A 19,953-nucleotide genomic window follows, 5' to 3' on the forward strand; every position below is an offset into this window, starting at 1 on the left:
CAGGCCAATAAGGAGGCTGTCACAATAATGCAGGGAAAAAATTAGGAGAGCCTAAACTCCTAGGGATTGAGAAAAGAGGAGGAATTCAAAAGGTGTTGGGAATAATAACAGAATATGGGATTCAGTGGAGAAGGGAAGAGTCAAGGATGATCTTTAAATCTCCAAATCAGACAACTGGGTAGCAGTGCCGTTCTGTCTTGTGGCACAGAGACTTGGAACTCCAGACTTAAGTTTGACCTGAGCATACTTATTTATGAATTATCAGAAGATGGGAGGTGGTTGAAGTAAGGGAGAACTGGAGGTAGAATTCTGGAAAATTGGAGAGGTGGCCAGAGAGTTTCCAACAAAAGGGAGGTCTAAAGTGTCAGAGGTCATGAAAGATGAAATTCTGTTAGACACAGTTACAAAAAGGTCATTGGTGACCTTGGTGAGAACAGTTTGAGTCAGAGATGAGGATAAGGGGCAGATTGTGAAGACTGAATAGTGTAGCGTAAATGAAGATCAAGAGTGTGGATACACTCTCTGAATGTCGGCTATGAAAGAAAGATGGAAATAGGTTGTGTGGGGTGAGGCGACGTGAGGGTAAGGTGGTTGTTCTTGAGAGTGATGGCACTTCACAACATTTGTGTGTTCAGGGTAACAGCCGGGAGAGAGATGTGGGTTGGAGTTATAGTCAGGAAAGTGTATGGAACCAGGCTCATAGTGAGACCTGAGAAATTGGGGTTCTGAGCACAGATGAAGAGATCAGCCTTAGAAGGAATGGAATAGAGAGAGGTCCAATTTGTAGGATGGAACAGGAAATTTAGGGAGTGTTGATATGTTCTCTTCCTGGGGAGCTAGGGTGTCAGACAATCTGTTAATGGTAAAAGAAGAGGGATGAGGTAGGAGTTTCAGACTGATGAAGGTTTGTGTGGACTGAGGAGAAACTGATGATAGACACAGAAGGGGTGCTGGACAGTTGTCATGGGCCGAGTGTTTGTGCCCCCCACAGATTCTTAGTTTGAAGCTCTAATTCCCAATGTGATGACATTTGGAGGTGGGACTTCTAGAAGGTAATTGGGTGTAGATGAGGTCATGAGAGTGGAGCCTCTGTGATGAGGTTAGTGTCCTCATAAGGAGAGGAGGAGACACCAGAGCTCGCTCTCTCGGCCATGTGAGAACCTGGCAAGAAGGTGGCCGTGTGCAAACAAGGAAGAGGCTTCTCACCAGACACCAAATCTGCTAGCACCTTGGTCTTTGACTTCCTACTCTCCAACACTATGAGAAATAAACGTTTGCTGTTTAAGCCATCCAATATATCGTATTTTGGTATAGCAGTCCATGTGGACTAAAAAGTAGTGTTGAGAGACAGGTGGAGGTCATAAGGCTGCATCTGCATAATTTTTATTTAAAAAAATCAGGGATGTCTGGATGGCTCAGTTGGTTAAGCCTCTGACTCTTGGTTTCGGCTCAGTTCATGATCTCAGGGTCGTGTGATAGAGCGCCCAGCTGGGCTCTGTGCTCTGCGTGGAATCTGCTTGAGATTCTCTCTCAGCATCTCCCTCTGCCCCTCCCCCCTCAAATAAATAAATAAATCTTAAAAAAAAAAAGAAAAGAAAAAAAATCGGACCTGTCAACACAGTCTGGTATAGGGTGGAGAAAGTTTTTAGATTCCACCCGTGTGTGGGTGAAGTGAACATAGGAAAGGCAGATGTATTGAGTGAGGTATTTAGGGTCTAGACAGCTCAGCAGGGCCGAGAGCAAGTGAATGTGAATAACTGAGACACACCTGTAGAGGAATATGTAAAAGAGGCAGGGTTCTTAGGTAGGGAGCCTTGTTTGTCTATCCCTTTGCTTTCGTTGTCCACTTTGACTTTTTTTTTAGAAAAAAATAGTAACATTAATTTATAGCCAATCACTTGCAACAATTTCCCAGTCAGATTTTACTTTACTTTGATTTCTAGATTATTTTAACAGTGTATCCTCATCTCAAACTTAGGATCTTTTGAAAAAACTGTATTTGATTTGGTAATACATTTTTTGGTAATAACAAGGGAATATAAAAATCATTTCATGAGATCATATTTTCAAAAGGAGGGGTACAATCTCTAATGAATATATGTAAAGACATTTTTTCAGGCAAATTTATGCAGATGTATAAAATCCTCAAGAATGAACACCAGAAAAATGATACATAATGATTGAGATAGTGTCATTGGCAATGGAAATATACAAAAGGGAAGACATTTAAATTGGTGAATCTCATGGAAACTGTGATTCACTCTCCTGTGCATAGATTCTAAGTTATCTGAGTTAACAGCATTTGTAATGGCACTAAATTTAGAAAAATAAAAAAAAAAAATGAAGAGGAGGGAATGTGCTGGCGTGGTGATTTACAGTGACACACAGCTAAATGCCTAGGTGTGGACGTGTGACCTTGTGATTACACTTTTGTATATATGTCCTGGTTTGCTAATTCCAGTCACCAAGTTTAGTGCACTTGTTAATGCTTTTTTTTTCTTTTACTTGGTTCAAAACATCAACAAAAGTCCCTTTGTTTTAGATGCTTCATCACAGCTTATTATACTCAGTGTCCTCCCAAGCTTTTCTGTCCTGAGGCTTTTTTGAGGGTGATATGCATGGCAGGAACAATGCAAAGGCAGGCAAAAGAGCCCCTGGAGAGGGATGAGTAGAATGAAACAGAGTGTTCACTTTGCTTCTCTGAACTCAGCCAAGCCAAGAGATTGAAGCACCCCCCTGAGCTGCAGTAGTAAACCATAAAGAATATTCATTACCATATAAAGATTTAATTTTTAAGTTCAAATAGCCTGTCCGTCGTTGTCAGTTAATTTGTACCAAGAGCCCAAGGTGGTTGGCATGATAATGCTGATACTTGGGGGAATTTATCTGCAGAACAGATAAAATAATTCATCTGGACTCATATTTTACCTAATTTTGAAAATCTGTCCATTACTTTTTTTTGTTGGAAAATCGGAGTGAGTTTTCCACTTACGGATTCATCAAGGACATGACAATTTTGACCCAACAGAGTAAGTACTGGTTTTTAGCACTTTAGCTGGTACTATCCTTCCATCTTTCTTCCAGAGTGGTCTCTCTGTGGTGGTACAAGATGACCACTTTTAGCACCTACAAAGGAAAGAAATACTCTCTGAAATAATTCTTGCAGAACTCCTTGTGCTGATGATTGATTACTATTCAATTTGGGATCCCCAAATTGGGATCCCCCCAGTAGGGGATTATGCTAAATGTGGCGCTGAGATCCAAGCAGTGCTAGGAGAGTCTGATTGGGCCCAGGCTGTTCTTATGCCAGTACATTCTAGCCAAAAGGGATTTACTAGAGTTGACATGGAGGACACTTTTCTTTATGACATCAAATCTTCTTTTTTCCCCTCATATTTTCCCCCATGATAGTGTTAGCTAACCTAGTTCTGAGAGTAAGATCAGGTCACTTTCTAAGCCCAGATTATGTCAGGTTATGACTATGCTGAGCCATGTGACACCAGTATCCATGGCCACAAACTGTCCCACTATGGTGCTTAAGAGTGTTCAAGGGGAATAACTGGTTGTTTAGAGATGGGAGTGAAATTGGGGTGGGTCTAAGCGTTAGCTGAGATTTCTTATTTTGATAAACATCACCATAAATCAATAAATGATATGAACACTTATTCCTGGCCTGTAGAATACAGGCAGAAGCTCTCCTTGAGTTGGAAGAAGTGCCATTTTGGAGATACACACCAGCTGTTTATCCTATCTACTGTGGAAATAACTTCTGCCAAGTGCTGGGTATATAAACACAAGGTACATTAGATTACTTTCGTATCATGTGAAACAAGATCATTCTTAGAAATGAGAGTAAGAGATATGGGCAATGTTATGTCACCCAGTAAAAGTGGATCTCACAGAGTGAATAAGTTGCTTTATGGATATAAGGTCAGCGCCATAGAATAAAATGAGAGTATAGGGCATACACTCTTCATCACATCCCTGAAGAACTGCGTGCAGTTGCTTATTTACTTGACAGGTGTGATATTTGATTTTTGCAGTCCTAGCCTGGTGGTCTTCTCATTCAGTTGCCTACTAAAATGGCAGTGCGATTTTTAGAAAATATAGATGATGGAGCTTGGGTTTCTAGAGTGTAAATGGATTATTAAAAAGTTCCACAGGTGATTCTGATCTTCTGCTGTTGCTGAGAGCCATTGCCTTTGATGCCATTTTCATAAGACGTTCCCAGAAGAAACTGGAGACAAGAACATCGCAGTCTCTGTTATTTAGCAGTGGAATTTCATCACTCAGAGAAAGTAGATTTGCTGTACTTAGGAAAACATGTAGTGTCGCTAAAATATTTATTAGCAAAAAAAAATATTTATTAGCAAATATATATATATATATATATTCGTTAGCAAAAACTGCAAATTAAAGCGTCAGTGAGATGCCACTTTTCACACATCAAATTAACAGATTAAAAAAATTAGACCCCTAGGTACCCACCTTGCTCCATGGCTAGTGATAGGACTAAGAACTAGCATTTCACATTTAACTAATAGGTATGTAAATTGGTATAAATCTTTCTGTACACCATTTGGCGTTGTGATCAGGAGGCTGAAAATGTTCATACACTCTGACCCAAGAATATGTGGGAGTCAGCCCAAGAAAATAATCCGAATTGCAGATGACTATAATTCCAACATTATTTACAAGAGCAAAACAATGGGAACTGCATATATGATGCAGTATTATGTAATTGTAATAAATTATGAGGAGTTTTTGGTAATGTGGGAGAAGATACTTGTGTTGTTATTGTTAAGAGAATACAAAAGTTTAAATGGAATGTGTCTGTCTGTCTGTCTGTTTTTTAGAGTGGGGAGGGGCAGAGGGGAAGGGAGAGAGAAAGAGAATCTTAAGCAGGCTCCACACCCAGCGTGGAGCCCAATGTGGGGCTTGATCTCATAACCTTGAGATCATGATCTGAACCAAAATCAAGAGTGGGACACTTAACCAACTGAGCCACCCAGGCGCCCCAGGAACATGTTTTAAATGTGAAACAAAATGCATACAAAGACAAACACTAAAGTAGTAACAGTAATCATATTTTAACAGTAAGACTACAGCTTTTTCTTCTTGTCTTTGTACTTTCCTGAATTTTGTTGCAAATCTTCTACAGTATCACTCTTTAGAAGAGTATATTTACTCAGAAAAAATAAATATACTCCTTGGAAATGTTGGAAAAACAAAAATTTTTTGTTTGGCTGTGTGAGATCTCATTTTAAAGTGGAGAGTTGATCTGTAAAAGGGAGATTTGGTGGGAAATTTCAGTAGACTAGAAAAATGCTTAAGTTGGTTTCAAGCATAAGAAGCAGTAGGAAGCTGGATCGTAAGTACATGTTTTGGGGAAAGTGTAGTGAGTGGATGAAATAAGGCTCAAGTAAGGATGAGAAAGAGATAGAGATGGCAGTAAACAAGAAGATGGAAGGCAAATATAATGAAAAATATATTTATTCTCTTTGTTTCTGGTTTCAGAGCTATGTGGAGTTAGGAAATTTCCCCATAATTTCTAACTCTTCAGATCATTCCAGTTGCTTTATATTCATGAAGTATAAGGTTCAAAATGAAGTAAACACAACCAACAAGAGCAGAATGTGGAAGGAAATAAATGACCTCTACTTACTATGAAGTTAGCTTGATCATCCTTTCTCCTGCTGGACATTTCTTCTTCTCCCCCAACTTTTAGTAGTTGATTTGCTTGATGGCAAATAAGGTAATGATTTTCAAAATTGCTGTTGGTTAATGTCTTAATATTCTAGTAGGTAATCTTTTTTTAAAGTAAGCCTTTATTAGTTGAGGCCCAAAGGCCATCTGCCTGACATTGTCTTTAGTCTTTTAGTTCAAGACTTTGATGGCAAGCTTTAAAGGTACCTTGTAGGAAAAAGCTCATAATTTCTTGCTAAGTTAGGTAAATCTGAACACTTACTAATAGTACTCCTTTTCCTAATGCCTGCTGATAGTACTTTGAGAGCAATGTGTTTATGAATTTCCCCCATTTTCTGGAATCAACTATTGGTGTCTATTTATATCTCTTTCATTGTATGTTAACATGTCCAGATTTGTTGAAACAGTCCTTCCATGTGTATGTGATCCATAGGTTTAAATGGATGGTTAGAGGAGCCCAAGAAACCCAGGGAACCTTATGATTTGACATTATTTCCAGACTGACTGGTTATTAGTTTACCATCTTGTAGTGTTTTATATTTAGTTAGAGCTGATTGGGTGTTAAAGAGTAACTTAGAGGAACTATTAGAAATAATTTATTTTAAACTACTCTTTATGAAAAATTGTAATACTATTGCCTTTCTCAGTTTAGGAGAACAGATTTCTGAGGTACGCAAGACCAGAGAGGGTCAAGTAGTACTTATAGCTTTCGCTGTTTACACATGCTTCAGAAATGCCGTGAGTTTCATGTGCGGTAAGGGACATGGCTCCTAAATATTTTTTGGATATTGCTAATGTTTTAAGTTTATTTATTTATTTTTTTAATAATTGCTACACCTGATGTGGGGCTCAAACTCACGACGCCTAGATTAAGAGTCCCATGCTTTTCCAGGCACTAGCCAGGAAGCCTCCAGATATTGCTATTTTTAATTTTCAATCTGTCTTTCTTAAATATTTGAGAAATCACTTTCTGTTACTAGGAAAAATGCATTGCCAAACCACTTTGTAAAGGCCAGTACTGTGTGTGTGTGTGTGTGTGTGTGTTTCCAAAATCTTTATGCTAAGTTTCTTTATGCTTTTGGATTTATGAGACATGCCTACAGATATAAGGGATTATTAATTTTTGTTACTTTCCTGTTTTCTATCAATACAAATGTACATACATTATTTTTGCTATTTGTCCCCAAATTTATACTATTTTCTTAGAGATGACTGTTATTTTTTTGAATATTTGATGCAAGAATCACTTCTGAGAATTGGAATTTAGATCAAGTAGCTCAGCTTGTTTCCGTTTGTGCCTCTTGGGAAAGGCTTTGGACTTAGTGCTCCAACTAATTTTCCATCCAGTACTGCAAAGGAAATAACCAAACGGATTGGGAACTAAGAGAAATTCTGTTGAAAATTCAGATCTTCATGAGGAAATCCTTATGGACTTTGCTAAAAGGTGGCGAATAATTTTCTCTTTGTAGTGATCTACTTGTATTCAAAAACTCAATAGGGTTGAAAAAAATTTTGATTTTATTTATTTTTTGAGAGAGAGCGAGAGCACAAGAGTCAGGGGAGGGGCAGAGGGAGAAGCAAACACCTTGCTGAGCAGGGAGCCTGACTTGGGGCTTGATCCCAGGGTTCTGAGCAGAAGGCAGAAGCTTAACCTACTGAGCCACCCAGACACCCCAAGTTGAAAATTTTTAAAAAATCATTTGGGCTTTGAAAAAACAGTATGCAGTTGGCAATTTACATGTTTTTAGTTTTCCAACATTTTGCTTTTGTCCCTAATCCTAGGTTTCAGAAAATAAACAGGTTTATTGTGGCTAAAAACTTACATAACAATGTTCTGGCTTTAAAGGGGATGGACCCCCATGGGGTGGGGATTTGCTATAACTGACCACCATTTTGGTTTTGTCAGCATTTTGTGAAAGAAGAGTTAATAGAAATGACATAATCTCGTGAGGTGCCTTTTTCTGAGTCCAGTTCTGAACATCTTTTTCTGGTTGCCTTGTTTCCCACTCTAGCAGCATGTATATTTTAGTTACTTTTGCACCTGAGATTAGTTAGCCTAAGCTGCTTTGACAAAGAGACCACCAAGTAAAGATGCCTAAATAAGATGGAGGTGTCTTTCTCTTTCACTTCACAGTGCAGGAGAGCAGTCCAGGACAGCAGAGGTAGGACTCTTCACAGTTCATTTACTGACTCAAGCTTCTCTTATTCCCTTATTACTCTTCATCCTCCATCTGTGTGGTGGAAATTGGCTCATCAGCACCACATCCAAAGGAATGAGGAAGAGAGCATGTGGTGGGCAATCAGTATCCTTTCAAGGACACGTGTAAGTTGTGATGTGTCAGGATATGTGATGTATAAGTTGGACGCATTACTTTCACTTACATTCTGTTGGCAGGAACAGGATCACATGTAGCTGGAAGGGAGGCTGTGAAATGGAGTTTCTAGTTGGAGAGTCATATGCCTTGCTAAAATTGGGGGTGGAATGCGGTTAATTGCTAAAAGGAAGAATAGGAGAATGGATACTAGGGCTTTTAGTCATCTTGGCTAAAGTCAGCAGTGTGCACCAAAACCACCATTCTCTTCTTACTGTTCACTGAGTTGCAGAAACCGAAAACTATCAACCTGAAGTCTAAGACCAATCTATTCCCTGAGATACTCCTACTCAAGTCCAGCAGTAATTTAAATGTTCTAGGTCTACTTCAGGTGGGATCTAGAATGAGCATTGCTACTCTAAGCTTAGTATTTGGGCGTTGGTCAGATTTTCCTACTCCCCTGTTGAGGTTGTAGTATGCTTAGTGTCTGAGGCTGCATGAGATATGATAGACCTTGAGATCATGGTCCCCTCAGGGCTATGTTGTACTGTGGAGGTCATCTTATATCATACTTGCTTACTCAGCTTTTTCCGGTGTAGTCATTGAACTCGTATTTTCCAGTTATTGTGGTAGGTATTGGATCAGACAGGGGTCTAACTCGAAGAAGACATAGTTCCTGCCCTTGAGAGATACATGGTCTGGTACTTTTTTCCAAAGGGAAATAGGCATTTCTTCAAAAATACGTTCTGAGGCAACAAAGTTTTAGGAAACATCCCAGGACCCTAATACTACTATTCATCCATCATACACCAGTATCCCCTTTGCTCGTAGCTTCCTTACAAGAAAAGCCCCTATAGCTGACTTAAGTCCATCTCAGACCTGAGTTCCTGACTCTCCTTTCCATTTTTGGGGCTTGTTTTCTAAATCCACAGCAGCCTTAAAATTGACCTCACAGATTCCTGGCTCATTCCCTTCTCTTTTGACTCCCTTAAGATTTCAAACATCTACTCACCTAGGCTGCATGGGTTATGATGGAGACCATGACATTAGAGCCCCAAATGGGGATTTTCTTTTCATGTGTGTTATTTAGTTCCTGCAACCAGTATGTATGGAAGATGTTCTATGGCATGAAGCATTTGGGTACAAAACTGAGTGAGACATGGTTCTCGTTCTTTAGTTGTTCATCTTGTAGTGGAAGAAGCAGGTTTATTGGACAGAACACACTGTCATATAGTAGGCCCGTTAGTGGAGGTAGAGGAGGACAGAATGTAGAGGAAGGAGTGTTTAATGTCTAAGGGAGTTGGGGAAGGTCTTCATGACATTTACATTGGATCTTAAAGAAAGAATGAATTCACCAAATACAAAAAGTCGAGGGTGGAGTGTGGCATAGTGGAGGAGACCTCCCAGACAATATGAATATCCTGTGCAAGGTTCTGAAGGTGTGAATGATCATGGAGTCTTTTCTCCTTCACCTTCACCTTCCACCCCCGAATTATCAGCACATCGTAAATTGTTTTCTTTGAAATGAAGATATTGTTAAAATAATACCAGTATGTCATACGTGGGTTATTTAGTTTGTAAGAATCTAAATCTGAACAAGACTACTCTCCCAGTCAGGGCATGAAGACAGTTTGGTGTGGACTCTCTAGGGATGCTCAGGTTCTGGGTTTTCTTATCTTCAGAAAATATTCACATTTCATTTTTTAAGCTTTTTGTTTGTTTGTTATTCAGTACAATGTTTTGGTAGCCAAAGTGCAGAAGCAGCCAAGGAGTTCAGGGCCATCATGAATTACTCACATATTTATTGAAAACCATCGGGCGCCTGGGTGGCTCAGATGGTTAAGCGTCTGCCTTCGGCTCAGGTCATGATCCCAGGGTCCTGGGATCGAGTCCCGCATCGGGCTCCCAGCTTCTTGGGAGCCTGCTTCTCCCTCTGCTTCTCTCTCTCTCTCTCTCTCTCTCTCTCTCCCTCTGTCTCTCATGAATAAATAAATAAAATCTTTAAAAAAAAAAAAAAAGAAAACCATCTATGTGCAAGGCTCTGTGCTAGGCCGTGAGGATCTAATGGTGAGTAAGAAGCTACATGATTCCTCTTTCGATAGAACTCCCATTCTGGAGAAAGGTATTAATTTATCAGTCTCGCTAATGCTTATTCCGGGAGGGTGAGGTGGGAGAAGGTGTAGGGTTCCAGGCAAAGGGCTCAGAATAGACAAAGCAGGGCAGTGGGAGGGTGTGTGATGTGTCCAGAAAGACGGGGCTGGCTGTAGGGAAGAGAGTGAAAGGGACAGGGGTGCAAAATGAGGGATGCCAGAAGAGAAACGTCGAGGCCAGGCTAGACCAAGTTAAAGATTTAGGTCTTTATCTTAAGAGCAACAGGAAGCCTTGAAAATTTTCAGATAAGATCTGACACAATCTAAGTTTTATTTGGAGGACAGATTAGGTACCCAGGACACATTTTTGGGTGTTTATTTGACGGCCAAATGGATCTGTACATGAACTGTATTATCAAATCAGAGAGAAAAACTCCTTCTGGGAGGCAAAAACACGAATTTCTGCCTAAAAGTAGTAACAATATAGAAAATAAAACTTCACAAATTTTACATTAAAAAAAAAAACAACAACCCTCAACTAATGTTTACCCCTTATTGCAAATTAGGAACCGTGAGAGGGGTTTGCCCAAACCGTGTAGTAGGTTGGTGACGGATTCATTTCTGCCCTGCTGCATGGGGGAGATGGAGCCCTTCCTCCCCCCTTTCCTGCTTCTCACCCCTGCTGAAGCTTTGCTGATAAAGGAATCAGATTACCGTTCAGCTATGATGGAAGACACTTCCTTGGCTCAGTTTCTGTCTTTGGGATTTCCGGTATTGCTATGGCCCAGCCTTCGGTCAGCTTCCCGGAGGATGCAGTCCTGTCCAGCTGATACCAAGTTACCAGCCTCTACAGGAGTGCAGAGCAGGCGACAATTGGGAAGCTGTAGTTGTGATATTAGCATAAAAAATATTAGCTAACTGATGTCTTGGTGGCAGTGAGGGGCCAACCGGACAGGTCTGCTCAGTTCATTTTGGAGAAGCGTGGAAGATAAAGTTATGTAGCGTTAATGAAAATTGTGGTTGTATGGAATGTTTTTGCCAAGAGATCGGCATTTTTTTACCAGAAATTTTGGGAAGTGAGAGACTTCTGAGTAATATGTCAATCACAGGGAGAGATCTGTCATTTTCTGTCGAGTTGAATAGGCCAGGGGAATTTTCTACCTTACTTACAGTCACTCTTCTATGAATTATGAAGTATTATTTTTTCCTGGAGCCATCAAGAATGGCAGGGAGGAAGGGAGCTAGTCCATATATTTATTCTTACTTTGAGTGTCTCTAGGGTTTTCTGTCTCGGCCTTTTTATCCCTGTCTCTCTTTGTGTGTCTCTCTCATGCTGCTTTTGCCTCCTTGTTAAGAACCAGTAGTGGCAGGTGTTACAGGATTTTCATGGGGACCTTTTCTTGGCAGCAGCGGGTGACAGGTTGGGGCAGTCCAGGAGTGGCTGGTGGGGGTGATGGAGGTCAGAGTTCTAGTTTGGCAAGAGGCCAGGCCGTTGGGAAGGCCAGTGTGAGAGTGCTGGGTGTCCAGGAGTGTGGGTATCTCGTGGGCCAGGGCTCACAGGAAAAATGGGGAGTTCAGTGTGGTGGCTGAAGGGTCGAGGTGTTGCCAGGCTGAGGAGGCCTGGGTGTGCATGCCAGCTTCAGCATAAGGCGCAGGCAGCCTGGCCAGAAGAAGCAGGTAGGCTGCCGGGAGGAGGCTGGCATGAAGTTAAGTAGGTCAGCAGGAGGCAGGATGCTGATTTCAGCTCTGCTGGCTGAAACCGGCGACCCAGGTGGGGTTAGAGAGTACAAGGCCAGCATCCGGGGCAGGTGTGAGGAATCCCACCCCAGAGGCAAAGAGCACCAGGGCTTCCAGGCGGGACTTAAAGAAGCAGCTGATACTCGTGGAGCACTGAGTGTCCACCAGGCACCGTTGTGAGCACTCTCTTCTACCAAGGCTCTTAATCTGCATGATCATCTTAGGAGAATCCTCCTTTTATAAATGAGGAAGTAGAGGCACAGAAAGGCAACATAGCTTGCTGAGTGTTATCCAGCTGGGAAGTGGCACAGCGGGGATACTCGGGCAGCCTGGCTTAGGAGTCCCTGCTCCTAACCACTCTGTGCCATAGCATTCCTCTCACACTATGCCTGGGAATACCCTTCCCGCAAATGGGAGTGTACTGGGAGGGCCTTGGAGCTGGGTGAGGACCTGATCCCATACTACTTCTCTTCAAAAAAGAAAAGGCCAATTCTTTCTGCCTTCTCATGTGCCAGGCACTTTCCATGTGCCCTTCATCTATTGACTCACTAAGTTCAGAACTATTATTATCTCTATGTTAGAGACGAGGTCCAGAGAGAGACTCCAGGACCTGCCTCCCTGGGTCATAAGGTCTAAACTCAAACTCCGAAAACTACTCAAAGGGACATCAGTTGTAGTGCTTTATTTTATTTTGTTTGGTTTTCATTCCTTTGTCTGCTCTGCGGGTACCACCTGTCTGCAGCACATCAGGGAGAAAACCGGGGTTACGATATTAATGCTTGCAGTGCCGCACATTCTAGAAGTAAAGGAGTGGACTAATACTTGCAGAGCAGAAGAGGGAGAAGATCATCCAGCACACTGTGTTCACTTTGTAAAACTTAAACAAAAAAAGCAAACAACCCCAAGGCTGAATGGGCAAGCAAAGGCCTTGGGCTTGTGCTCAGGCCCACATGGAGCCAGTGAGAATCTTTTCCCTGACCTCTCAGAAGTCTTTCCCCTTACCTCCCAGAGTCCTGCTGTAGAACATGTAACTGAACTGGCTTAGAAAAGTTAAATTCTGGAGAAATCTGCTTGGAAAATCGGAGAGCAAATTCCCTTTTGCTTCCAAATCTATGCCAGTTGTCTTGATTGTGGCTCTCTAGAACTCAGAGCGAATCTGCACTGGCTCTTGGATTTTTTCTCCCTCTTCCCCTCCCTTCCCAAACAAGTGGAAAGGAGAAATGCTTGTCCTTTACATTCCAGTGCCAATTCCATGGGTTTGTTGGACCACAAAGCCCAGCCCAGGTAAGGAAAAGGAATTCCATGTCGCTAAGTTTGAAGCCAACAAAAGACCAAACTCTTCCCTTGAGATACCGAAGAGAGCTTTCCTGATTTTTTTGAGGACCGTAACATTTCCTCCACTGAATTGAGCTCAGGTGAGACATTTGGCAAGTTGTAAGAACTACCTCCATACCAAGAATCATGGGGGCTTTACAAAATAGAATTATACAGGCAATGCCTTTTCTTAAGGCCTTTTGACTTTGAACTGTTGATCGTAAGGAGAGGTGACTTGAATGGAATTGGGTGAGATGCACGTTCAGCAGAGCAGCCTCAAAATGGGAGGTAGCCTTTTTTGGGGCTATGCAGTTTTGGAGGCTTCTCAGTATGAGAGGTAGGTGTGTTATGGAAACACCAACACAAGATGAGCCACAAGGTTTTCAGAGTTGTTCTCACTGTAGCCTGATGTAGAAGTAGACCGGGGGCGGGGTGGTTTCTCTTTCATCTGCTCAACCAGTCACTTAACTGGAGAACTCTTCACCAAACCAAGGGGGTGCCAGTCCCTCAGCTGTTTTTCACCTCTTGCTGCAGTGAGAATTGAAATTGGGCCCTCAGAACTTAGACCTGCTGGAATCCTGAGGCCCTTTTACCAAAAGCTAGGGACTTGAGATGATCTGAAACAAGCCCAGGAGGCTCCCAGGGACCTCTCACTACTTCTCAGCTCATTCTCAGTTCAGAGAATCTCGGACAGAGATGGTCAGTTCCAAATTGTCTTGGAGTTATGAGTTCATTTTTCTAGAAATTCCTCAGAGTTCCTCTGGGGAAGTCCAGAATGATCTCTCTGTAGGGTTCCTCTGGAACTCTGGGGTTAGCCTGAGGACTGGGTGAAGCCTTTAGGTGACTTGCAGTTGCAGTGCTTATTCTGTGTAGAACTAAATCCTAGGGGCAGTCTCCCAAGTCTATTCACTGGTTTTCTCTTGTTTTTAGAATGAAAGCAGGAAGAGATAGGGGTTTTCCCACCAAAGTGACCTTCTTCTGTTTAACCAAATTCCTCCTGGGAGCATGCCCACTGCTTCCCCTCCCTTTTCTTGAAAACCCCATCAAGAAGGGAGTGGGGAGGGGTGCCTGGCTGGCTCAGTTGGGTAGCACTTGCGGCTCTTGATCTTGGGGTTGTAGGATTGAGCCCCACGTTGGGTGTAAACATTACTAAAAAATCTTTTTTTTAAAGATTGTACTTATTTATTTATTTGAGAGAGAGAGCGTGAACGGGGGCAAGGGGGGAGCAGAGGGGAGAGGGACAGGCAGACTCCATGCTGATTGCCAGGCTTGCTCGACGCGGGGCTCGATCTCACAACTCTGAGATCACGACCTGAGCTGAAACCAAGAGTCAGACACTCAACTGACTGAGCCACCCAGTTGCCTCATAAAATACATATGTATGTATGTATGTATGTACCTATTTTTAAGGATTTTATTTATTTATTTGAAAGAGACAGAGATAGCGACAGGGATAGCAAGAGAGAGCATGAGCAGGGAGGAGAGGGAGAAGCAGGCTCCCTGCTGAGCAGGGAGCCTGATATGGGACTCAATCCCAGGACCCCGGGATCATGACCCAGACCAAAGCAGAGGCTTACCTGACTGTGCCACTCAGGCGCCCCCATAAAATCTTAAAAAAAAAAAGAAAGAAAGGAGGGAGTGGGGAAGGAACATTCAAGTATAAAAAATTAGGGTTTTCAATATAGCAATTTAAGCATTCTGGATATTAAAATGAAAGCTGGATCAGGTGACCTCTGAGGTTCTTCCACCTCTAACAGTTTTTGGTTCTGAGTCCAGCATTTTTTTTTTTTTTTTTTAGTGTCCTGGGAAGCAGACGAAGCCAGCCAGCACCTGCTTCACATCTGTTCTTAGTCCTGCAGAGGTTGGATGTAGGGTAGCAGGAGGTAACTATAGGATGCTCTGCTCCATCCAGTGCCTCCCTCCTGATGTCCCACTTGTTTACTGCATGTATGAGTATATCCCTGAATGAACCTCTGCTCCTTAAAAACTTCCGTTGGACCCTCACATTAGCTGCCAGGAGCCCTCCAAGGCCAAGAAATGAGGAGAGGAGCTGAGCCATGTCCAGTTTTCCCAGTAGGGAGCAATTTCTCTCATCTGGGTGGATTATGGAAGTGGATTGCCTCTTGCTTTGCCCCTAACTTAGTTGCCTGTTTAAAGACACTCAGGAAATATCTACACTCTCCATTGAAACGGTAAAGTAAGGAAATGATCTAGAAAATCTTAAGGAGAGAAAAGACCCTCTAGCCTCAATTTTCTGGAGATTCTGGCTAAAATATCATATGGCTGTAGTTAATTATAATAACAGACTTTGACAAAAGAATTCGAGGCTCCAGATCTTTTGGCACAGTCCTCTTGCTTTGTGGAGGGGAGAGCTGAGGGTCAGCCTGGCAAGTGACACGCTCCAGGACACACAGGTGTCAACGGGGAGAGCAGACACTAGGTTTCTTTCTCTGGAATCCTGCCAGTTGCCTCCATCCTCTTCTGCTGTCCTCCCTCTGTGTAGGCACAGATGACATCCTATATGAACCCTACCATTTTGGGGTTCTGAAGGACACATGGGTCCCTTGCCATCTTTTATATTTCAAAGTGACGAAGTATTGGTGCCGTTTCCAAGGCGTGCAGCTGTGATTTAAAGACATCAGGGGGTCAGTGCAGACCTGGAAGAACTGGGCTCTGCTCAACAGCTGTAGCTCTTGTGTTGCTTTTTGTGACTCCGGTTTGTCCCTTTAAGAGTTACGCTTTTCAGAGATACTGGCTAGAAGGACAGGCCTCATTTCCTAGGTCCACGGCCAGCCAGTCATGCCCGTGCTGAGCTCCCGTGAACTGCAGCCAGTGCCTGCCGGCCGACAACGCAGTGTTGTCACTGATAAGTGTTTACATTGCGCTTTAGATTTCAAAGTTCTTTCTTGGAGTTCTTTCTTACCTCAGTTTGGCAGGTGAAGAAACTAAAGCCCGTAGGGGTGGTGACTGGTCCAGAGTCATCCAACCAGTGAATGGTGATGCAGATACTGGATCCAGAGCCTCTGAGTTTCTGGGTCATTGCTTACCCCAGTGAGTCATGCAGCTTCTCTAGACTATGTCCTTTGCCCATCACCAACTTCTTTTTTCCAAAGCTAGCTGCCTCCTCATAGCGTGAGCTCTCCTGTTTCAAAGCTGCAGCACCTTATTGGTTGACAGAAAGCAGGATCTAGGTAGGCTCCAGTGTGGGACCCGTCCTAAGTCAAACTGAGTTGTGGTGTGGTGGGAGCAGAGGGAGGGAGTGGACTTTTTCTGTTGGGGTTTTTGGGAAGTAATCAGTGCTGCTTTAGGAATATTAAAGTTCTAAGTATTGGAAAGGGGATGAAGGATCTAAGTGAAAACACTAGCTGTCACAGGTTCAAAATGTCAAACTAAAAAGACATTAAACATTTTGCATCTAAATAAAAGCCTTTGAGAGACTTTGGGCATCTTTTTCAAACTTCACTAGTTGGGTCACAGAGGTCTTTTCTTGCAAGTGGGGCAGAGAAACTTCAGTGAGAACACTGAAGACTTCTACAGTAGAAATTCCCACAAGAAATCTTACCATCTGTTTATCGTATCCATTTTTCCTTTACCTTGGTGGGGTGTTTTTTTTTTTTTTTAATGATTTATTGCCCATTTGACTTAAATTGCGTCTACCTGGTAAGTACAGATGTTGGATGGGAGTTCGTATCTGTTTGCCTGTCTTTGTACAATATTCTCTGAAAATAAAATTTCTCCTTTGCTCCCCCCACCCATTGTGAATTTAATTAAGAAGGTGAGCAGTCGTATTTAAAGTATTCAAGAGTCTGCCTTTCCAGACATTCCGAGCAGCCTCTCAGATATTGCTAAGTGTGGATTACAGAACTGCACAGTGCAGGCGAAACAGGAAGCAGCTCCTTGCTGGGTAGGATGCTCTGAGGCGCCCTCCACTCTCCGAGGGAACACTCTTCAGCTGACTGAAGTAGGGCAGCCGAGCCAATCACAGGCCGCTTTCCTAGCTCAGTCACCAGTCTGTGGTTGAGGAAGGGTTTTGCTTTTTTATGCTCTGTATTGGGAAGGCAGATTAAATGCCAGGGCTGGACTGCCTCTGGGGATAACCTTACCCTGTGTGATGTGAATGAATAGCATCTTGCCTGGTAAATCCCCGGGAATTGCTGAGACAAGTGCGGTTCTTCCAACAGGGCCTTTTCCATCTTTTAGCTGTAGCCGTGGCTTCTGTAGCAATTTGATTTTTGCCTTGAAAGAGGTGCTCTGGATTATCAGACCTCCATGTATGACAATTTGTACCTGCATGGAATTGAAGACTCCGAGGCTGTAAGTATTTGCACAGATAGCTGATTCCCTCTCCCCTCCTCCCCCTCCTCCCACTCACCCCCCCAACCCCATTTCTTAGGCAACGCAGGGAACATGGAGCTGAAAGCCAACATCATTCGGGCGCTTGCTAGCTGCCGTGTAAATGTTCTCTGTATAGTTCAGAGTGAGCTGAAATTATGTTTTATTATATAATTTCTTGTCAAGCAAAAAAGAAACTAGGGTGATAGCCAAGGCATCTAAGAGTGTAAGCTGTCTGTGATTTATACATTACTCAGTCCACCTTTGATCTCACAAGGGGTAACTGCTCCATGGAGATCCGCTTAAACTATGCAGAAAGTGCCTATGTTTTCCAATCAAAGGGTTCAGAGGAAAGGCTCGTTCATTATATAATACACATTGTTTAGTGAGCTAGCGTGAATGGAAGTTGCTCAGCAGTAGCTCTGTTATGTGCTTTCTGACCAAACAAGTGGTGCAGATCCACTGCTTCTTTGTTAAGGAAATGAGATGCAAAGGTTGTGGTCATCTAACAGCCCAGTGCAGAGGCAGAGGGTAGTGCTCCTCTACCCTGGAAGCCTGAAGTAGGCTCATGTGTGTTTTGGCTTAGAAAACTGGACTCCTTTCCCTCCGTAGGTCAGGCTCATGTCATCTATTAAAATCAGGATGAAAATGGTTTTCCCAAAGCCCTAAAATCATACCACCAGAATGTTAGCTTTCAGATATAGCGTAAAGCTGATGACTGAGTCTTGCTTTCACTCTGTGCTAGTGGTAGTTCTTGATTTTTCATCAATCATATTGAAACCTTGCAAGGTAAAATGATTTGGGGTGGCTGATGGGACCTGCTGTGGGGAGTCTGAATTTCGTATGAGTGCAATGCCATACATGCTGCTACATTTGAAACAGGAATGTGTTATATAAGATTCCCTGGCTAAACCACCAAATAAACAGACTATGACAACAACAACAACAAAAAAGCCCCATGGTACATGTACGTCAATGCAGACGGATGTATCAAACTGTGCTCTCTATGGAAGATAGAAATCCTCTGTTCTGATCAGGCATTCCGTTTTTCCTTCTTGTCTGGGTGTTAGCGCTGACTCTAACTCTGTTTCTGCAAAGTCTCTCTGCATGGTTCCCAGCGTGCTCGTAAATTATCCCCACTGCCAGCTGATTGCAAGGGGACTGTAGTTGGAAACATTGGTGGCTGAAATAGAGGAAGTCCCCACTTGCGAGTGGAGTGGAAGAACTCTAGGAGTTCAGTAAGCCAGCTTCCCCAGCGGGGTCCTTCAGGAGGCCTGATCGTTTCTCATACCCCTTCTCTCCACACTCAGTTGTGAAATGTGTGAGGCCTTATTGAATCATAACTTTTATTTGCGACCATCTATTCTAACTCGGGCGCTGCATTGCACTTGCGTGGATGGGAGTTCTTTCAGAATCACCAGTTATTTTGGAAACCGGCTGGAATGAGCAGAGCCGGCTAGGAACTAATGTACCCAGCACCTTGTTCTCTAGAACTGTGTAAATTTCAGATGCACTGGTTCGGAGGGAAGCCATTATAAGTACGAAAACATTTTCTCCCCCCTCCTTTTGGTCCAGCCTCCCAGGACGGCCGAGTTTCACTGTGGGGTGGGAGGTGCAGAGTGCAGCGCTTTGACTCTGGTGGTAGTTGATGGCGGGTAGTGCTAGGTACTGCAGTGCTGTGCTCCTGGTGACTCAGTGGTGGCCGGCAGCCTGAGATCCTCGGGGATCTGTGGAGGCGAGGAAGGTGAGAAACCCAAGGAACGAAGAGCGGCATCTGGCCGGTCCTCGCTTGGAAGTATGGGAGGCTTTCGGTGGGCTGGGATTGGAAGCGTGTCACTGAAATCAGAGGGGAAGGCAGAGGTGTTTGGAGGGGTGAACTGGCTCAGGATGCTCATTTGAGTTTATTTGTTTTTATAAGGAAGAATAATGTGATGTGTTACCCACGATGGTGTGACCAAAGCTTCAAGCCAATGGAGAAGACTAGGCCTAAATAGCTGACCTGGTGAAGTGACAGATAAAGCCACACGTGGAGTGCCACATCCTCAGCAGTCTTTCTCAGTGCTAATGCATTTATGGCTGTAAGTGTGGGGGTTCGCCCAGACTGGAGCAGAGCTCTTGGAGCAGGGCTGCTGGATAGGTGTGGAGAGGCTTCTCTCAGATGACCAGCTGCAGTCCAAGAATATACAGGCACTAAAAGCTGAGTACAGCACTTTCTCGGGGGGGTCGGGGTGCCGTCCGCCTATGTCCTACCGCTCTGTGCTGTTGCAAATGTCTTTGTGGGGTGTGTGGGAGTTTAACATGGGATAAGTGATTGTATTCAGTGTGTTCACACAGTAAGTCTGTAATAAGATCATCTTGCCTAGGGACTGATGAAATTTTATTCTGAGTAAGGATAAAGCATCATTATACACTGTTAGCACCTCACATCCCCACAGTAAGAGAGAGATTTGGGTCCTGTTATG

General features: G+C 43.2%; 1 protein-coding gene across 6 annotated transcripts in view; it reads left to right on the forward strand.

Moving 5' to 3' along the window:
- The window catches only part of CACNB4 (calcium voltage-gated channel auxiliary subunit beta 4), a 244,231-nt gene that overhangs the window by 88,594 nt on the left and 135,684 nt on the right, over window positions 1-19,953 (forward strand). Inside the window, exons 1-2 of one of the 6 annotated variants that reach the window (XM_073884088.1) lie at window positions 17,177-17,473; window positions 19,410-19,569. The exons of 2 other annotated variants lie outside the window; for them this stretch is intronic. In XM_073884088.1, coding sequence (XP_073740189.1) covers window positions 19,564-19,569 — 6 coding nt within the window. In that variant the 5' untranslated portion in view covers window positions 17,177-17,473; window positions 19,410-19,563. Of the gene's footprint in view, window positions 1-17,176; window positions 17,474-19,102; window positions 19,236-19,409; window positions 19,570-19,953 lie in introns of those variants that run through there. 3 more of the 6 variants (XM_073884089.1, XM_073884092.1, XM_073884087.1) reach the window with 3 other exon arrangements.

This window comes from Callorhinus ursinus, unplaced genomic scaffold (genome assembly GCF_003265705.2).
Source record: "Callorhinus ursinus isolate GAN/ISIS: 27379988/994484 unplaced genomic scaffold, GSC_fseal_2.0 scaffold2, whole genome shotgun sequence".
Taxonomy (NCBI): Eukaryota; Metazoa; Chordata; class Mammalia; order Carnivora; family Otariidae; genus Callorhinus; species Callorhinus ursinus.